The following is a 22,036-nucleotide window of genomic DNA, read 5'->3' as shown; positions in this document are numbered from 1 at the left end:
AATGGCTAACAGACACATGGAAAAATGTTCATCATCACTAGCCATCAGGGAGATTCAAATTAAAAACCACATTGAGATACCACCTTATACCAATTAGAATGGCCAAAATTAGCAAGACAGGAAACAACATGTGTTGGAGAGGATGTGGAGAAAGGGGAACCCTCTTACACTGTTGGTGGGAATGCAAGTTGGTGCAGCCACTTTGGAGAACAGTGTGGAGATTCCTCAAGAAATTAAAAATAGAGCTTCCCGAGATAAACCATAAGTGACTCTTAATCTCACAAAACAAACTGAGGGTTGCTGGGGGGAGGGGGGTTGGGGAGGATGGGGTTATTATGGACATTGGGGAGGGTATGTGCTATGATGAGTGTGGGGAAGTGTGTAAACCTGGCGATTCACAGACCTGTACCCCTGGGGAAAAAAAATATATGTTTATAAAAAATAAAATTAAAAAAAAAAAATAAAAAAAAAAAATAGAGCTTCCCTATGACCCTGCCATTGCACTACTGGGTATTTACCCCAAAGATACAGATGTAGTGAAAAGAAGGGCCATCTGTACCCCAATGTTCATAGCAGCAATGGCCATGGTCACCAAACTGTGGAAAGAACCAAGATGCCCTTTCAATGGATGAATGGATAAGGAAGATGTGGTCCATATACACTATGGAGTATTATGCCTCCATCAGAAAGGATGAATACTCAACTTTTGTAGCAACATGGACGGGACTGGAAGAGATTATGCTGAGTGAAATAAGTCAAGCAGAGAGAGTCAATTATCATATGGTTTCATTTATTTGTGGAGCATAAGAAATAACACAGAGGACATGGGGAGATGGAGAGGAGAAGGGAGTTGAGGGAAATTGGAGGGAGAGATGAACCATGAGAGAGTATGGACTCTGAAAAACAATCTGAGGGTTTTGAAGGAGTGGGGGATGGGAGGTAGGAGAAGCCTGGTGGTGGGTATATGGAGGGCACGTATTGCATGGAGCACTGGGTCTGGTGCATAAACAACAAATTCTGTTACACTGAAAAGAAATTAAATTTTTTTAAAAATGGAAAAAAAAAAGATAGGCGGGGTGGTGAGGGTGCCTGCTTTAATGTTTAAAAATGAGCAATACATCATCTTTTCAAAGAATAAAGCCATTATTCTACTTTAATAACTGCATAATATTTCTCAGATCCCTGTATATTATTTTGTTCTCATTTCCTAGATAAGAGAAATCAGATACCCAAAGGTGAAATGACTTGATAGAAGAGTGACCTAATTCAGGATGATATTTTAATAAATATGTTATATACCCACTAGTTTCCGTCATTATCACATCTACTGATTTGGCTCCATATGAGGATAAACTTGTAATATAATTATATATGCCTGACAGTAGAATGAATTGCCACATATAGTATAAATTCCAAAGAGTACTCAACATAAGGCTGATGGAACCAACCAACCCTTCCAGAAGGTTGCCACATCCCAAGCACAAGTTAGGCTTAGTGACGTTTGAGGGTGCTTCCAATTCTGAAAATGACTTTATAATGTGAAGTCATACAACAAAGTCACAAATCTCTCTCATGCTATAAAAATAATAGTATCAGTACCACACTCACATTTAGAACTCTATGCTTTAAAATGTTATCCTGAAAACATCATACTTCCTTTCCGCCATAACAACCACTGAAATAGGACAAGTGTCATTAGTTCCACTATGCAGTTGAGAAAATTAAAATTCAGAAAAGTCGTCACTGGTCCACAATCATCCAGATAGAGCATGATAGTGTCACGACTTGTTTTTCTGGGTTTTTCTGTTTGTTTGTTTGTTCTAGTCCATGTTTACTGTCTAAGCAACTACTCTACATAAATGTATAGTAGCCCAGCACTGACCACGTTTTACTTACATGACCCTGGGGTTTTCCAAGCCACTCTGCCTACTTCGTTGAAAATGGAAGAAAGGATAGGTTGCCGTGATTCTTTCTATCCTGTGTTGAATAAAGAGCCTTGGAACTTCATGGAAAAGAACTTTAAAGCAGCCACACTATTTATGCCCATCACTATGCTATAAACTCTTTTTTGGTAGGAAATTAAAGATTCCTCAGCAAAGCTTGCTATTGTCCTCGTGGTTTCCAAATACAAGAAGTAAAAGTCATCCACTGCTGGTGCTGGACGGTGTAAGCAGCTGTTCATCAGAGGTAGTCACAGAGCAGAAGTCTGAATGTGAACTCTGGTGAGGGGGGCTCATGTATATGCGTGCGCATGTTTTGGACACCTGCTCTAAACCAGCAGCTGAGAAGCACTCGGTAAACATACCCTGGAGCGGCTGGAAGACAGATGGGGCAAAGCCAGGTTTGCGGAGCCCGGTCCCTGAACAAGCCACCTCATTCATAGGGACAGCAACTGGTGAAATACATTCGAGAGCATATATGCCATATTTCCTGCCAATATTTAGGAACAGAAAATGATGGAAGATGGGATCTTTTCTGAATTTCCTTGATGTCTTCCAAAGGCAGATCGTAAGGGGACAAACTCAAGTGCAATGAAAGTGAATAAAAGAATTTAACACTTGAGTAAGGGAAAGCACTTAATGCAAATATAGCTCTTTTCAAAGAGAAGATAAAGACTGCTCCTGGAAGTGAGACTCTTGGTGTGGCCACAAAAGGAATTCTGCAAATCCTATTTAGGCCGTTTAAATATTCGTTTAAATATTCGAACCTAAGCAGAAAAGGCACAGCATGATATTCTGTGGCTCTTGGCAAGATTTTATCACCAGTCACAAACTGGAAACATACTAAATAGTTTTAAAAGCGATATTCAAATGTCTTTTCAATTACGTAGACAATGGCAATGTTGCTTGCACTGCTGACATTCTAAAACTTCATCTTAAAAGTGACTTTGTCAATACACTTAATATACAGAAAAGATAAATTTTCAAGCTCTGCAATTTTCTCCCTGAATCAGACATTGTTAAAACTAACAGCATCAAGGGTGCCTGGGTGGCTCAGCGGGTTAAGCCTTTGCCTTCAGCTCAGGTCATGGTCTCAGGGTCCTGGGATCAAGCCCCACATCTGGCTCTCTGCTTGGCGGGGAGCCTGCTGCCTCCTCTCTTTCTGCCTGCCTCTCTGCCTACTTGTGATCTCTCTCTGTGTCAAATAAATAAATAAAATTTTTCAAAAAATCATTTAAAAACTAACAGCACCTGATTCAAGCAAGCTTAAAAAGAAGCACCAATGTATTTTCTGTTCTGAGGCATCTGTAACTGAAAATACAGACCAAAAAATGAAAAACAGCAATAAGAAAAAAAAAAATAATTCTCTGGAACAAACACATTAAGTGAAATACTGCTCCTTCCTCCATACAGACTTCTGAATAAGACTTTTATAAGCTAGGAGGCACAATCATTTAGAATGAATCACATATATTATAGTCAATCAAGATAATATTTTCAGAGTTTTTCCTCAGGGTAAGTAGTAACACAATGATTCTCTTTGCCATCATCTTCAGTTGTCATAAAATTAGTTACAGAACAATGACATTGTCAAAATAAATAAACTCACAAAGTTAATACTGATCTACTCAAACAAAAAAATTTAATAACAATTGAATGAAAACATAAAGTAATACTATACCAACATCATATATAAGGGATAAACATATTTTGCATGATAAGAAGTGAAAGTTTCCATATTTACTTAGGGACAAAGCAGGAAAATTCAAATTTATTACCTTTGCCTTAGGGAGTCCATAATACCGTTTAACTTTACTTTATGAATGAAATTATCAGTGGTGTGCTGGTGGCTAGCTCATCCCCAGCTCAAGAGCGCCAGTTAAATATTAAAGATCCCTGTAAGCTAGTTGTTAAATCACTGAAACCAATCATAATGAGAGTATTTACACCATGGGCAATGACGAGCAATACAGATCACACCCCCCACCCCCCCCAACCCAAAGCCAGTTTAATAGCAACTCACTGATCCAAATAAAGATACACAGTATAGGGGCTCAGTTGGTCAAGCATTAGCCTTCGGCTCAGGTCATGATCCCAGGGTCCTAAGTTTGAATCCTGCATTGGGCTCCCTGCTCAACGAGGAACCTGCTTCACCCTCTGCCCCTCACCAAGCTCATGAACATGAGCTTTCTCGCTCTTTCACTTTCACATGCTTTCTTTCTTTCTCAAATAAATAAAATCTTTAAAAAAAAAATACACAGCACAATTAATTTTCACAAAGTAAATTCTCCCATGTAGGCAATGCTGGGGTCAAGAAAAAAAATATTACCATATACCCACATGCCTCCCTTGTATCATGTGTGAATCCATGAGCCCTCTAGAGGTCTGAAAATCTTCCAGATACAAATACTAGAAAGGAGTAATTTTAGCAATGATGAAGGAAGAAGGCAATGTTAAATGAAAGATATAACCTGGAAAATTATCTGGAAGGAACTGCGAAGGTAGGCTGGCAGAAAAAGACACAGCATGATGTACATCTACTTGACAGTAGCAAGAGCAACGCAGGAAGGAAAATACGAAATGGCAGGTACTGCGCAGCTCCCCAAGTGTTATGAGGCACATGTCTACAAAACAGACCTGTTAAGTGTGAAAATCTTAGGAAAGAGATAGTTTAACATTCTGTAATTCTCTTTCTTTTGCCTATGATTTTTATGTCATAACCAGTAGAGAGTAGGAGAAAAGCTCAAGTAACTGCCACACATAAAGTGACAGCCAGGATTTGATTACTATTGAAATTCACAAGACTTTTTCCCCCCTCCAATTTACAGTGGTACCTGTCTGTGAAAAACCAAAGGAAAAGCCCTTCAAAGTCATCCCACTCCTCTGAGGAAAGCTGACTCAGCTGGCACAAAGAAGACAGCATCTGACAGCAATCCTGTGCCATGTGGCGCTGGTATCAGGATTACGCTTGTAGGAACTAACATATATTTACACAAAAGCTGGCTTCTTTTGTTTTTCTTTGTCCCAAGGATCAGTTGTATCCAGTGGTCTTCCGGTTCCCAATATTCATCAATAAGCTGATTCCTTAATTCCAGCCTAAGTTCTATGAAACTGATAACAGCTAGACTTACACAAAAAAGGGTTTTTTTCCTTAGAAATTTCTTCACATTTAAGGGTTTAAAATTTTTAAATTACACTTTACAGATAGATGTATGTATCGAAGTATTGACTTCTGTCCCACACCCAGACACAGAAGTGTTCTAATGAGAATAATGGCCCCAAAATCATGTTCAACCTAAGATTTTCAATACAGTGATATAAAATTTGACTAACCAACCTTTATTGTTTTCCTCTTCATATGGATATTCATTCATCCATTTGTCTCTAGAGTCACATTGATCCTGCAAGAAACACACACAAAAACAGATAATGAGGAAAAGTTCCATATGTTGATGACATTCTTCAACTGGGGAGTGAACAATTTCATTCTGCAATTCTTTAGGCTCTTCATTGGTAGAATGAGATAATCAAAGCAACAGTCGCAGAATATTTTTTTCATTGGTTGTTTTTTGCTTGCTCTTTACCAGCCACTAAAGGGCAAAGTGGAAAAATGAAGGAATAAAAGTACGATCTCTAACTAGGACAGCTCCTGAGCACAAGATAATGAGGATCTGGATAAAGAGAGTCGAGGGAGGGAAGAAAAGGAAAGGGAGGTACCAGAGAGACAAAGGGGAAGAGAAAATGGCAGAAATTGGTTTAAAAGTAAATTTAATATATGAAAGTCACAAATATTCTTACTGGAGCACTTGGCTCCCTTATTCTTAGCAACCAAGGAATTTTTAAGTAATGCTGTTTTCCAGAGGAAATGATTTTTTTCCCTCTTTACAGCTGATACATATGCAGCATAATTAATATGAATACTTTTTGGTGACTTCATGTTGATCAATACCCAAGCAACTTTTTATTTTTTTTAAAGATTTATTTAATTGCAAGAGAAAGAGAGAGAGAGAGATACAGGGGGGAGGAGAAGAGGGAGAGAATTCCCAAGCAGACTCCTTACTGGGCGCAGAGCCCACCACCTAGGACTCAACCCCACAACCTTGAGATCATGACTGTAACCTAAATAAACCAAGAGTCCAGTCAAATGCTTAACTGACTGGGCCACCCAGGTACCCCAAAAAATTAATCTCAAAAGCTTCCATATCCCCAGGACCGTTTGGATCTCACGAAATATAATTAAATATTCCTGGATTAGAGAGTTCTGATTACAATAAAGCATTTGCCTCATGTGGAAGTATCTTGAAAGTCCTCCTGTTTATTTTCATTCAGCACATTATGTAACTTGCTTCAGATTCCCTTTTCATGAGGCAAATTTTCTTTGGCATTCAGTTAAGCCAGCTTAGTAGGCATAATTGATTTTGCGTTTTCATTCAGAATTACACTCAAGAGGGACAGGCCTTGGTGTTCTTAGCAGCCCCCATTCTGCTGGGGGCTCACCCCTGTAGCATGGCACAGATTTCCTCTGCGTGGGTCTCCAGACATTTGAACAGAAAAAGGGTTCACTCGCTCATAGGGCCTTAAATGAAACATAGCACGATTCACAAGTTCCATGGGCTTGGTCTGTAAGGCAGACTGGCTTTTAATTTTATTCCAGTTTTAAGTTAATCAATCAATTAACCAATTTCTCCTTCTCTCTCTCTCTTCCCCTTTGCCCCCTCCATCCTTCCTCTCCACTTTTCTCTCTATACCTATGTAATATTTACATATAAAAAAAGTTTATATCTCAAAATGTATATACTACAGTTTTTACTACTAGAAATGCTGCTGAAAAGCAACATAATGTAAATGTAACATTTTAATAATATTTTTTAAATATTTTATTTATTTGGCAGAGAGAGACAAAGCGATAGAGGGAACACAAGCAGGAGGAGTGGGAGAGGGAGAAGCAGGCTCCAGCCAAACAGGGAGCCCCATGTGGGGCTCAATCCCTGGACCCTGGGATCATGACCTAAGTCGAAGGCAGACACTTAACTACTGAGCCACCCAGGCACCCCAATAGTATCTTAATATTACATTGGCAAACTAGAAAAATTCTCTGGAAATTCAGAGTATAATTCTTCTATTTTACATTATGAAACCATAATATGGTTTCCCTTGAAAGAATTAAAAAGTCATCTAAAACACCATGTTCTTATCAAACACATCCTGTCCTTTCTAGTCTTCAAAATATATCTAAATTGATCAGTTCCAACTTAGCAGAATGTACTAGGTACGTCAAAAACTGGCTTCAATCTTACATTCCAATTTTGTAGGTTTTTTTTCCCCCACACTTTGATATATCTTGGCCATTTTTCACATGATATTCAACTTCCTGATGCTTAATCCAAAATTTGTAACACTCCACTGCAGAGATATATTTACTCCCTAATTTTTGTCTAATAATTTACGATTTTGTGCTACGGGTGATAACATTTAAATATCCTTCTATGTCAATCTTATAGCCACTGGGGCCTTTGCTAGCCGGGGTGATGACACTGCACCCCTGGAAGGGACGCCCTCTCTGGGCAGACAGGGGCAGACACTAATCAGCAGGGAGGGCCCAATGAGCAGAGCCCAGGGCAGATCTTCACCACCATTCACCCCCTGAGCCGGGCACCCTCGTCTACTATACTTAGCTGCTCTAAGTCTGCACCTTTAATTACTGCCTTAAAATATAGAAGTGCAATTACCACATCAAAATAATAGGAACTTTTTTTCCTGGTTTTTCAAAATGTCTTTTTAAACAGACTCTACCAACTTATGCTCCCCAGAGAAACAGACGTCCGTGCTACCATAGTGCCACACCCATCTTTATTTCCGGAAACAGAGCACATTACCTCACACATTTTAGGGAGATCAATAAATGTTGTCAAATGAGTAAATAAAGGTAGTAGTGACAAACGGAAGAAAAACAAAATAAACTCGTGTTTCTATCAATCATGCGGATTCTTCCTATCCACGTAACTAGGGCCTCCGTTATCTAATTTGTATTTTTAGATAAAATTAATCTGCTGACTAAAACATTAAATAATGTGAACTATACCCAACATAATATCCCACATTTTGACAGCATTTGGGGATTTACAAAGTAGCCTAGTGATATAATTTGTACTGAAAGCAGTTCTGGAACTTGAGTACATGAACTATTTTAAGATTGATTTGACAATGATGATTAATTTCATGCCCAAGGTAACCAGTTAGATAATGTCAGGGTCCTTCTAGAACTCCTTAGCTCCACATCTGAGCATGGATTTTTGGTTTATCTTTGCAACCACCTACGACTTCAATGTATACCTCTGTATCTTTCAAACCTGAGAGCCTGATATAATGCTCACTTTTGTTTTCCATTTAATTCACACTCCTCAAAGAGTGCTCAAGCTCATCTCCTGACCAGCAGCTCCCCTCGATCACCCCAATACTTTAAGTAGCACATGTGACAGCAAATGAAGTCACAGTTTAGAGCTGAGAAGACCAATCCCTGGGCTCACTGCTGTCTCCCACTGGCCATTTGACCTGAAACAATTCATCCAACTGGCGTCCCCATTTCCTTCTCCACAGAAGCAGGGGTAACAGTAACACCTGTTTGTCTACCATCTACCCCAACTAGGGTCATGTCTATGCAGCAATGTGTCCTATAATTCACATAGGAATTCTCACTCCTTAATCAGTGGCCCAGATTAAGCAAGAAAATAACAGGACTTCCCAAAATTGAGACCACAAAATAGACGAATATCAACTTTATTCATGCTAAGGGGCCTTTGCGCTGCTCCCCAAATCCCCATCAAAATCAAGCCATGATGTAAAATAGGAAAATGGCACCTTTCCAGCAACAGTTAATATCTCATCAATTTCCTAATTAAAATATTACTTAAGTCTGCCAAATAGGTTTGTAAGATTATCCCGTAAATCTCACAGCACAGAAGTTTTAAAGGCCACTGTCCTCATCAAAAATTCATCACACATGTTTTGGTGCTTACTTTCCTGCCTCCAAAAATGATTCTCAATTGTCAGGTAAAGAAAAAGCAAAGGGTTGGTCCCTTATTTCCACACAAAGTAAATATGAGAAATAAGAAAAGGCCTGATATATTACATTTTGGAAAGAAGTTTAGACTTACTTTTAAACAAAAATAATTGCTGTCTAGAACTGTTAGTAAATACTCCTGTTTTAATGGTGAGTCTGGAGAAATTGTAGCAATAGGGAATCGTCTTCTCAATTCTGTTCCTTTTGAACTCCTTTCCTCCCCCAAAATTTCCTAAAAGGAATTCTAAGCGCCCTTTGTAATTCAAAGACAGTTAAGTATCCTGGACAATAGAACTGACCTTGGTCAGAACGGATGTGGATACTACCCAGCTTAATGAAGAAGGAGTTACACTTTAGGGTATGGGCACTATCTCATCACCTGTAGTAACAGGTTGCTAGCTCTTCGTCACACCTGAAATTATCTGTTATGCTCTCCATCTCTAAAGGTGGGTGTTTAATACATTCTGCATACTTCAAGAACTGTAAGTACACTTGTTGCCAGTTCCTCTGAAAATCCTTTTATGTATCTTTAAACAGAGACAGCGAGACACCTTTTAAAGGTGCTTATAGACATCTGACTACTCAGGGTATTCTACTTTCTGCCCAAAGGTAATTTAGTTGCTCTGTTTCAAGTAAATTGAATTCTGGTAATGGTACAGCAATCCCATTTGGAATTCCGTCTTCTAGGTTCAGTTTCACAAATCACTACTTCATTAGCTGTGATCTTGTATTTTCAGGGGCTGATTAAAAAAAAAAAAAGTCGGGTAACAAAGGTTTATATACATATTCACAAAACTTTTCAAGCCAATTAGGGACTCCGACAAGCAGGCTTTGTGAATTTAAATCGATGATAGTATGTAAAAGACCCATCTTGGCCTTGCTGTGCCTCAAGGTTTTTGATATATACCTTGCCTTCCTTCATTTAAAGTTATTTCTGTTTTACCTGTCGCAGTGAGTTATCTTGGGAACTAAAAATATTTGAAGGTTAATCTAAATATTTCTGGAGATAAATGCATATCTAAGTGCTACGTTTTCATAGCTATTTTGACTTAAAAATGAAAAGAGACGCTGAAGACACAAAGCAGTGAGCTTGTTGCTAGGTGACAGGTGACACCTACCTGAACTTGTACAGCATGAGACTTCCCACTGCTGAGAAAAGACGCACGGATTTCCGTGGCACAAACATCATTTTCTACAGAGAAGCAAACTAGTCCTCAGATATTCTTCTTTAACACAGGCCATCAGTAGTCAGCAAGTTATGTCTATAGAATATCCAATTTTAGAGATGCCTCTCACCACAAACAGGAAAAGACAGCTGGTTATTTTCCACTCGGGAAATGCGGTTCTGCATTCTAAATAATGTCCACATATGAAATACATATAATTTTCATGATGTGTTATTAAAGAGTGATCATTGTTCTTTGTATCTCATGAATTCCCCAAGTTTTAACAGAAATCACTTCAACTAGGGTAGGTAGAGTCCACAGAGAGAGCAGTATCTTTACAATAAGTAATCCAATTTCCATTAAATTTATTAACACAAAACCATCATAGCAAGGACCTCATGAATTAAAAAAGATAATGCAAAAAACTTCAAGACAGATTATTTCCTGGATATATTTTATAATTACATACCTACTTTCTAGCATTACCTCCTTTCCTTGAGACAAAAACTCGGGCACAAAGTTCCACCCCTTTTCTTTGACTCATCAGGCAATTCACGTGATGATATACAAACACCAAGTACTCTTCTACACACACAATTTCAGGATCTCACATGAATAAATGACACGCTCCACTCCATCTGAGAAGGACTGTTTGCTTTCTCATGTTGGGAAAAGATCACAACATGAATACCAAACAGCAGGAACACCAGCATTAACACTTGGCAATAATGTGACTTAAGGCAAGCTGTTTAAGTTTTGTGTGCCCTGTTCCTCGTTTATTAATCCTGTATCATGGGACGCATGGGTGGCTCAGTTGGTTAAGCGTCTGCCTTCAGCACGGGTCATGATCCCAGGGTGCTGGGATGGCGCCCCATATCCATTGGGCTCCCTGCTCAGTGGGGAGTCTACTACTTCCTCCTCCCGCCACCCACTCCCTGCTTATGATTGTGTGCACACTCTTTCTCTCTCTCAAATAAATAAATAAAATCTTGTTGGGGAGGCGGCTATGAACGTTGAAACGGAGAATGTACAATGTACTTAGCAGACACTCTGGCACTTCTCAGTTATTCAACAAATGTCAGTCCCAACCCTCCTCCTTACATTCATGGTCAAGCACGGACTCTTATTTCCACTTAAACTTTCCTGAGAACTAGGAACAAACAATGACCTACTCGAATCAAGTTACACTTCCCCAAGACTACTATCAGTCCTGGTTGTGTGTTTTTTATAGGAAGGTCCTAGGACAGACGACAGGATCACAACCCTAGGCTCTCAAAGTACAGCGTCTCCAATTCCTCCATTAAGAGAATTCAATGATGTAACTGCTCAGAGAAACAGGAGACAGGGAATTTCAGGTCCTTAACAACCAAAAATCTTATGGAATTCTATTATTTACACAGAAATCAATTGAAAAAAGGTTCTTCCCTATTTCCAGCTTTATGTTTCTCTGAAATTATGCTTCCACCCAGAAATTTTTCACTATTAGCAGACAACACAGAAAGAGCAAGCTTTACGAATTAAGGTCTCACTCGGAGTAAGGTATGGCCCGAAGCCTGAGCAAACATTGAAGAACAGAGTTCACTGAATCAACAGCCCATTTTCAGAGGGAGGAGGTAAAGCAAAAGCACACTGACATGGAAATTACTCTTTTAATCTGTTTTCAGCTTCCATTACATCGCAGCATTCTTTGCGGAGAACAAATAAACCTTTAAAAGAAAGTAACCACAGCAAATGAATTAAGCATTTCTTTTACATATATTGTGCTCAATATAATGGTTTGAAAAGTAATTTATGCTATGCTCATATTTAAGTGTAACTGCCATTTTATCGGGGCTGCACAGTCAAAAATCTGATTTGTATTGCAAAGAACTGAAAAGATGATTAAATTTTGTCTTCATATGTCTAATTTATGTGATTTAGATTACAACACAAATATGAGCACATCAATTCGTACTTGTGCGGGAAACAACGGCATACAACAACACATTCTGCCAAAAGTGACTTGGCCACACGCACGTTTGCATTCCCATGTGAAGAGCGTTGACAACCTTCTCTCAATCCTTTTTATCGGGATGTGTTTTAAACCATCGTACTAAAGATATTACAAATCTTTGGAGTTTCCAAGGGGCTGGTGGGAGGAACAAAATAATAGGGTGTCAGTTCCCTTCCTAACACATTATGCAAGTATAATGTGGTTGTGTGATTTATACATTAAAAAGCAAGCTTCCAATTTTGAAAACAACTCAAAATATAATCATGATCAACACATAGTTGGTACCAATTAAAAATGTGTAATTCACACAAGCCTAATAATTTCTCTACTACTTTAGTTCAATGAGTGTTGTCTGTACATAGCGAGGCATATATATTATGGGGTAATTACAAATTTTACATATTCAAGAAAAATAAGTTGCCTTATTCAGTATGCAGTATGCAGTATTTGGCTTTCCTATTAATTATTGCCTTCTATGTTTAACTTGCCAATACTAAGCAAGATAAATTACATTCAAATGCATAGCAAACAGTGTGCTTAGGGAGTAAATTTATTTTCTAGTCCATCACAACAATAGTTGATTAAAATAGGTTGCTCTTATCCAGTTTTGAATTAATTCATGTGAAATAAAACAAATATTTATTAAATTGTGGGGAAAAACATTTCATCAAACTGCAAAACCTGAGTGGAAAAACAAATGGCACACATTTAATTACAGTTGACATTTAAATGAAATTTGCAATCTCAAAATATTTAACAATAATTAGAAAATATCAGACAAGATATTTTTAGGGTACTTTCATGTTCAATCTCTTCAAATATCTGAACCCAGAGGAATTTTAACATAGGCAGATTTTAAAATAGAATTTGAAGGATGGATCAAAGAGCTTAATAGATTTGTTTTACTGACATTTTGATATAATGATACAGAAACAAGAGGATTTATTTGAGATTTTTAATGAATGTCTTACGGGTTGCCAAGTGCCTTACTGAACAATAGTTTTGTCCGGCTGAACTCATCAATCCAGTTTGCGCATTCAGACATCACAATCATTACCCTATGTAGCTCATAATCTGGCCCACCACAGATAGCAAGCTGTCATCATAAATACATTATCAATTAGTATTTCTCAACGATGAGCAAATTAGTAGACCGTCAAATGCATTGCATAACCATATGCTTCTCTCATGACTAAATAATACCAGAAAATCAAAATACTATTTGTTGAGAATGACAAATGATATATTAGGTTGATTCTTGTTTACAAGGATCAAAGACTCCTTTAAACGCTGGAGAAATATGGATATTGGGAGTCAAAGCAAATATAATCCAAGTAATTGCTAGCAGATGATGAAGGTCTGCTGATGTGTAATTGTGGTATTCCTTCCATGATATATATATATTCTGTTAATTCATCCGTGGATCGCCATATGCCAGGAACTGAGGACATTAAAAACCCTATGCCACAACACCTAACTTAACGAGGCTCACACACAAAGGTGAGACAAATATAAATAAGTAAAATAAGTATACCAATAATAGATACCATCCACTGGCTACTTACCATAAGTTTAACACTGACTAGCTGCTTGTATTATCTAATAAGTTTGTGTACAAAGCATGATGACCTAGGATTAAATACCCACACTTTACAATAAAAATAACTGGGACCGAAGTCTGTATTCTCTAGCCTGTTATCAAGTCACACCTTCTGTAACAAAATAGGAACTCTGTGGAAGAACAAAGTAGAGTGGGAAGTTGAGGGACCCCACCTAGGTGTCACAGAGGAAGATGAAATAAAGTTAAGCCTTGAAAAGTAGGGGAGAAGAGACATTTCAGTATGCATGAAGTCATCAGTACGTTTAAATCTGAGTCTCAGAACATTCATGTGTGTGTGTATGTGTGTACAAACACGTAAAATTTACTATGTGTGGGTACACACAAACACACACACACACACACACACACACAGATACACACACACATCAAAGAGCATCCTAGGAGCTAAAGAGGGGCTCTAACTTGGAAAGAAAAGTCTATAATGTAGAAAGATGATTTGTTGCAAATAAATAATAAAAACAATCCTAGAAGTGTGACTTCTAGTGTCTTACGTAGGCTGTCTTACAGTATAAAGGGATTTATATTAGGTGTACTCAATCAGGAACACTAAAGTGACTTAAAGAAGCTAATTCCAAGAAAAACTGACCATAGAAGACCTTTCTCACAAACTTTGTTATGTTCCATGATTTAAGATATTTCTGACATTCCCAACCTTCATACATGAAATATTTCAAAATATTATTCAAATTCAAATAATTTCAAATAATATTAAAAATATTACTCATACTCAATGAAAATATGCCCAGATAGTACATTTATATGCACATGTGTGTGAGCATGTGCACACACACACACACACACACACAGAGCCCACCACTAGTTAAAAACTGACTAAAGAAATATTCCTGAAGTGCATATAAGTTACATGAGTAAGTTTATCTTTTTTTTTAATACTCCAGAAAATTAGAATAACTTCAAAAATAGCAGCCAAGGAGTATCAAAAGCGTATTCAAAACAACGACTGGTCAAATAGAGGCTTAAAACCCCATTTGGTGACATACATTAAGGTAAAATACTGAACTAGAATTAGTCCTATAAATAAATATGGATTAATCTCTATTCTAAAATTTATTAACATTCACAAGTGAAAACTATCAAATAATTATCATGAGGAAGCAGGTTCAGTGCTCACTGGTATTTTTCCCCAATATGCATGGGGAATGTATTTTTACCTTTTATTTTATTTTTTTTTTAAGATTTATTTATTTGACAGAGAGAGAGATCACAAGCAGGCAGAGATGGGGGGGCATGGGAAGCAGGCTCCTCAATGAGCAGAGAGCCCGACGTGGGGCTCGATCCCAGGACCCTGAGATCATGACCCGAGCTGAAGGCAGAGGCTTAACCCACTGAGCTACCCAGGCGCCCCTATTTTTACCTTTTAATTTAAATATGGTATCATTCAAAAAACATCTGATTTTTAAAAGACAGTCCTTTAAATTCTCTAACTTGATGCCTAAAGGCAGGTAAATACATCTTGGGAGATCAATGAGGGAAAGCTGCTGGCCAGAGAACGGAATTCATACTGTTATCTGAGGAGAGAGGTGTTATTTCTCAGGAGTTAGAAGAGAAGGAGGAGGAAGAGGAAGAGGACTGGCTTCAGAATCAGCAAACGCACAGAGTTCCACAGGGGAGGAATTGTTCTAACTCCTAACTACCCTACGTGTATATTCCTCACACCCTTGCAAGGTCGGGGGTATTACTCTTCTCATTTTACAGACGTGGAAACACGGAGAAGTTAGGTAACTTGACTAATAAGCAGCAAAAGGATGATTTTAAAATAGGCCATTGAGATCTAGCCTTCATGATTTTAAATATTATGCTATGATGATAAATTTTTAAAATTTTTTCTTATTTGAGAGACAGAAAGAGAGACACACACACAGGAGGATCAGGGGGAGGAGGAGAGGGAGAGGGATATGTAGTCTCCCCACTGAGCAGGGAGCTCAACAGGGGCTCAGTCCCAGGGTCCTTAGATCAAGACCTGAACCAAATACAGCTGCTTTAACCCACTGAGCCACCCAGGTACCTCGCTATAATGATTCTTATCAATAATCGTGGTATCATTCTGTGTGCAATGGCATCTCTATTTGTGCAAAATACACAAGCAAGCCAACTGAAACAAGATAGTTTTGGTATTTTCCTCTTAAACAGACTAAAAAGAGTTATTTCTAAATTAAAGGCATAATCTCAGACCGTTCTCCAATGAAAGAAAATATATTCCAAATCTGAGGTCATTTGAAATCTTGCCCAATACTACAATAAAGCCAAGTTTTAAAAGGGTTTTTCCCCCTAATTAGAAGTAACACTTTCATTAACTCATTTAAGTTTTTAGAGATTTAAAGATTTTAGAACTTCTGTACAATCTTCTACATGAAATGAAAGATTCATGTAATGAAAATCCTTTCTTCCTTTTCCTTCCCAATGACCTAACCATATGCACAGATACAAAAAACGCTTAACTTTTCATATCAGAAATAACCTGTATTCTCTGATAATGCATTCAATATAAAACAGCCAATTCTGAAAATACATTTTAAAGAAGTATTTCTGACCTGTGCTTGAGGCTGTTAGCCCAAACAGCTATTAAAATACTTAATTAGAAAATAAATTTATCCTAACTTTGGCTAAATATGTTTCCATCAGCTCAAAGTGTTCAAATGAAATTACAGAGTCTTTTCTGGCTCTGAAGATATAGACATGAACATAATACTAAACAATCTAAATAAACTAACCAAATAATAAAGACTTTACCCTCGTAAATAAAGCCAAGCAGAAATAATTCATGCTTTCAAACAGTTAATTTTCCAAATTTCCATTAAAATAAAAAGAAAAAATAATATAAAGGAACTATAAAGTCCCTACCTAATCATATGTACTGTCATTAATGCTCCCATTTATAAAAAAAAATAACTTTCTCAATCACTAGGGATTCAAAAATGAAAAAGACGTCATAGATCATATATTTTAAGACTAAAAAAAGGTTGGAGGCGGCATGCTGCTATTTGGGAAACCACTGAGCCTGCTAAAAAAGCATTGGTAAATCTGGGGAACAGTAGATACCAGGTGTTGTGGTTTGACACATACTTCATCTCTGCAAAAAAGCCATGGTTTGGAGGATGAAAATAATTGCATTTTTGTTCATGAAGACCAAGTAGATGACAACTTGCTGGAGTAATCAAGAATAGGGCTCTGAAGTTTATGCACAAATCTGTATTTGAACTTTAATTTGAAAACAGCTTTCAACCAGCATCTAAATGAACACAAGTGTCACACGAGAGCAAGCCATACGCTATCTGGAGACCTTTCTGGATGCCAAACTTTCTCTAAGACACAGTCATTTCCTTCATCTTGAAGGCTGCTGGTTGCCTACTTACATAACGACGCTTCTTTTATTTTCACTCATAAACCTCCAATTTCAATATGCTTCACCTTCCAGGTTCATAAAATATTTTATGACATACAGAGGGGGATCTTCCAGAATTCTCATTGGTTTTAAGATGTCCTTTCTCTCTTTGTTTGATCTCTCAGGAAGTTCAACTACCAGAGACTCAATTATTATCTCTCAGATCAGTATCTCTAAACCTAATTTCCCCTCCTAAATCTCACTCTACCTTTTCCCACATAGATTATCACTGAACAATCTAACAAACAGTTAGATTCCTGTGATTTTTATACAGATAGTCTTATCATGTCTGGAATTGTGAAAAAGACTAGAGATTTGCAGCCAAGATAGCTCCCTTACACACAAATGGCTTACCATCTTACCATGGGGGAAAAGCCTCACTTACCAGCACCCAAAACTGAAGTCATGATTTATTCTTTTCCCCCAAAAAATCCTTCTCCCAGTTTCCCATTGTAGTCTGTGAAAACCATTAACATCCAGACCCTGGAACCTTATCTTTGAATCAATTTGAATATTCTTTTCTAATACATATAACAACAATCATATTTATGCCTCCTAAAACCACTTCAGATTCACTTCTTTAATTGTCCTTCACCGCCTCCACATCCTTACCTCTCTTTAACAAGTCTGGATTATTATTAATCTATCTGTCGCTAGCCTCTGGCTCTTTCCAGTGCACATTACAAACAGACACATATTTTAAAAATTTCATCATGTTATTCCTGGTCTCAAGAACTTGCCATTTATAACTGCAATGTCTGGACCCCTGTTGATGACCGTGACCCTTCAGAAGAAGCTGAAGTTTCTCCTCCTTCCTCTAGGAAGAGTTTCATCACTCTCAACAGGCAAATTCCTAGCATTATCACCTCTTCACATAAACACAAAAAAGTATTTGATAAAATGAACCCATAGTAATCATTTTTTTACAATCAACCTTAGGGGCACCTGGGTGGCTCAGTCAGTCAAGTGTTTGACTCTTGATTTTGGCTCAGGTCAGAATCTCAGGGTCCCAAGATCAAGCCCAGTGTCAGGCTCTGCGCCCAACGGGGAGCCTGCTTAAGATTCTCTCCCTCTTTCCCTCCCTCAACTCTCACTCACTGTCTCTCTAAAGATAAATAAAGATATCTTTAAAAAAAAAAAAAATCAACCACATTAATTTGTTGTAGAGTAGCTATTTTAAAATCTATCAAAAGCATCACATTTAATGGCAAAATGTTAAAGCTTTTCCCCACTGCAATCAGAAAAAGGGTATTTGTTATCACTATCTCAATTCAACTTATGCTGTAGGTTTCAGCCAGTATCAAAAAGAATAAATAATTTTCAAAAATAAAGATAGGGGCGCCTGGGTGGCTCAGTGGGTTAAAGCCTCTGCCTTCAGCTCGGGCCAGGATTCCAGGGTCCTGGGATCGAGCCCCACATCGGGCTCTCTGCTCAGCAGGGAACCTGCTTCCTCCTCTTTCTCTCTCAGACTGCCTCTCTGCCTACTTGTGATCTGTATCTGTCAAATAAATAAATAAAATCTTTAAAATAAAAAAAAAAATAAAGATAATAAAAGGAAAAAGTAAAACTGTGATTATTCACAGAATAATTATTCACGGAATGATTGCGTTAGTAGAAAATACAAAGACCCTACAGGCACAAAATTAACACATGAATTTAGCAAGGTCAATATACAAAGCTCAATATACCCGCAAAAACCTAACTACAACAAAAAATCAAAAGCCAATAAAATTTATAATACTAAAGAATTAAACATCAAAAAATAACATTAATAAAAAACATTATTGAGAGAAATTAAAGAAGTCCTTAAAAAAAAAAAAAAAAGGCTATACCATGTTGAGGAGTGGGAAATCTCAATATTAAAACGTAAATTCCCTTTAAGGGTGCCTGAAGCCTCTGCCTTCAGCTCAGGTCATGATCTCAAGGTCCTGGGATGGAGACCAACAACATCAGGCTCCCTGTTCATTCTCCCTCTTCCCCTGCCCTTCCTTCTTCTCATGCTCTCTCTTGCTATCTCCCTCTCTCTCAATAAATAAATAAAATCTTTTAAAAAATGTAAATTCTCCCTAAATTGATCTCTACAGCTCAAATTAAAAACCAATCAATAAAAAACCAATCAAAATCCTAGTGCTATGTATTTGTGTGGTATGTGTGTACTGTAAACAGTTTTCAAACTTTAAATTAACATGCAAAGAAATAAGAATAGCCAAGGTGATCTTAAAGAAAAAGGACAAAGTTGGGGAACTTATATTTTCATATATCAAGATTTATAAAGTTCTAATAATTAAAATATTTTGGAATTGACACATAAGTCTAAATAAACTGATCAATAAACTCACACATAATTGGTCACTTGATTGAGATAAAGATGGCACTGTCCTGCAATTAGAAAAAGAGGGCTTTGTCAATAAATGATGCTAGTCAAAAGAATGCCATATTTGGAAAAAATGTGAATTTTGACCCCTACCTCACAACATACACAAAAATGAATTCCAGATAATTATAGATGTCAATATGAAAGGTAAAAAAATAAAGTTTCTAGAATAAATAAAAGAGAAAGTCTTCATAATCTTGTGAGGGGCCAAGATTCCACAAACAGAACACTAAAAGCACTAATCATAAGTGACAGGCTAATAAAATGAATAATATTAAAATCTTCATCAAAATTCATTATAAAGAAAATGGAGAGGCAACTTGTATACAGAGAGAGGATATCTGCAATACATATATCTAACAGAGTATTAGTATCCAGAATATATAAAGAATTTTTGCAAATCAATAAAAAAAAATGTAGAAAGCACAAAAGAAAAAAATGAGCAAACAAGGGGCGCCTGGGTGGCTCAGTGGGTTAAGCCGCTGCCTTCGGCTCAGGTCATGATCTCAGGGTCCTGGGATCGAGCCCCGCATCGAGCTCTCTGCTCAGCAGGGAGCCTGCTTCCTCCTCTCTCTCTGCCTGCCTCTCTGCCTGCTTGTGATCTCTCTCTGTCAAATAAATAAATAAAATCTTTAAAAAAAAAAAATGAGCAAACAATTTGAAAAGGGACACTATGAAAATGGCCAATAAACACATGAAAATGTTCTCACCCTCTTTGTTCATCGTGGAAATGTAAACTTAACCACAATGAGATACCACTGTAAATCCATCAGAATGCCTAAAATTAACAATACTGGGGAGCCTGGGTGGCTCAGTCAGTTAAGCGTCTCTTTATTTCAGTTCAGGTTGTGATCTGGGTTATGAGATCCAGCCCCACACTGGGTTCTGTGCTGGGTGTGAGGCATGCTTAAGATTCTCTCTGGGGGCTCCTGGGTGGCTCAGTGGGTTGAGGCCTCTACCTTTGGCTCAGGTCATGATCCTAGGGTCCTGGGATCGAGTCCCGCATCGGGCTCTCTGCTCCGCAAGGAGCCTGCTTCCTCCTCTCTCTCTGCCTGCCTCTCTGCCTACTTGTGATCTCTGTCTGTCAAATAAATAAATAAAATCTTTAAAAAAAAAAAGATTCTCTCTCCCCGGCTCTCTGCCCCTCCCCCACCCCCATGCATATGCTCACTGCCTCCCTCTCAAAAAAAAAAAAAAAAAAATTCAATAAATTAAATTAACAACATTGACAGTACCAAGTTCTAGTGATGATATGGAAGAACCAGAAGTCTCATATACTGATGGTTTAAGGGTAACCTGAATAATTAATTTGGAAAACTATAAGTCTTCTAAAGCTGAACATACACATATCTAATGACCCAGTAATTCCACTATTTATCCCTGGGTATATATTCAACATAATTAAGTATATATATTCACAAAGTACATATATAAGAAGATCACACAGCAGACCTATGTGTAATAGCCAAAACTATATACAATCCAAAGGCCCATCAACAATAGAATGGATACATTGGGGCATATTCAAATAATGGTACGTTCAACAGTAAGAAGAAGTGATGAACATGGAAAAAAATTCATAACACAATATGAAATAAAATTAAACCATTTAAAAAAACAGTTACCATGGGACATCTAGCATGATTCCATTTATATAAAATTCAAAAAGACAAAACTAATTGATGGTGACAGAAGTCAAAGTAGTACTTATAGTTGGAGAGTACTAATGACTAAAGAAAGATACAAGGGAGATTTCTGGGTTGGTAATGTTTTAATTTTCTATCTTGGTGGTAGGTTTATCAATGTGTCCAACTGTGAAAATTAACTGAGGCACACCCTTACGATTTACATAATTTTTACACATCTTTCATTTCATAAAAGCTAACTTACAGGGCACCTGGGTGGCTCAGTCAGTTGGGCATCCAACTCCTGATTTCAGCTTGGGTCGTGATCTTAGGATCCTATGATCTGCCTCCGGTGACTGAGCTCTGTGCTCAGCAGGGAGTCTGCTGGAGATTTTCTCCTTCTCTCTCTTTCTCTCCTTCCTTCTGCCCCTCCCCCAGCTCACATATATGCACGTGTTCTCTCTCTCTCAAATAAATCTTTAAAAAAAAAAAAAAGTTGACTTTTTTGGATTATACTAGTATATAATTTTAAGTCAGATTATCCAAATTATTATTGGGTACTATCCAGTGCATGCATAAGTCACTCTAAAGTGAGATATCACCTACGGACCAATCAATGATTAAGAGAGGGCTACATGAGGCATTCTTGGCCACAGGAGAGCAAGCAATTAGAAACACACCTGACAGTCCAACTCTCTTGAATAACCTTGACACCTAGTGGCAGTTTTTAACGCAAGCAAATTTTTTTTTAAAAGCAAATTTTACGATGCATTTTTCGCAATATGCTGAAATCTTGTCACTGATCACCAAACATTATTTGGTGAGATTTGTGTCAAATTAGATGGAGAAAACAA

The 22,036-nt window shown here is 37.6% G+C and overlaps 1 protein-coding gene across 3 annotated transcripts in view; it reads right to left on the bottom strand.

Annotated features, from left to right (window-relative positions):
- KLF12 (Kruppel like factor 12) overlaps positions 1 to 22,036 on the bottom strand; it is a 422,424-nt gene that overhangs the window by 273,565 nt on the left and 126,823 nt on the right. For all 3 annotated transcript variants that reach the window (XM_032864255.1, XM_032864256.1, XM_032864254.1), the window contains exon 2: positions 5,278 to 5,341. Coding sequence is in view for 1 of the 3 variants with exons in the window: in XM_032864254.1 (XP_032720145.1) it covers positions 5,278 to 5,310 (33 nt within the window). In the remaining 2 variants the exon portion in view is untranslated. The remainder of the gene's footprint in view (positions 1 to 5,277; positions 5,342 to 22,036) is intronic.

Source organism: Lontra canadensis, unplaced genomic scaffold (genome assembly GCF_010015895.1).
Source record: "Lontra canadensis isolate GAN:19392208 unplaced genomic scaffold, GSC_riverotter_1.0 scaffold26, whole genome shotgun sequence".
NCBI classification, from domain to species: domain Eukaryota; kingdom Metazoa; phylum Chordata; class Mammalia; order Carnivora; family Mustelidae; genus Lontra; species Lontra canadensis.
Note: the sequence above shows the minus strand (reverse complement) of the source record. Positions and strands in the feature narration are given on the sequence as shown.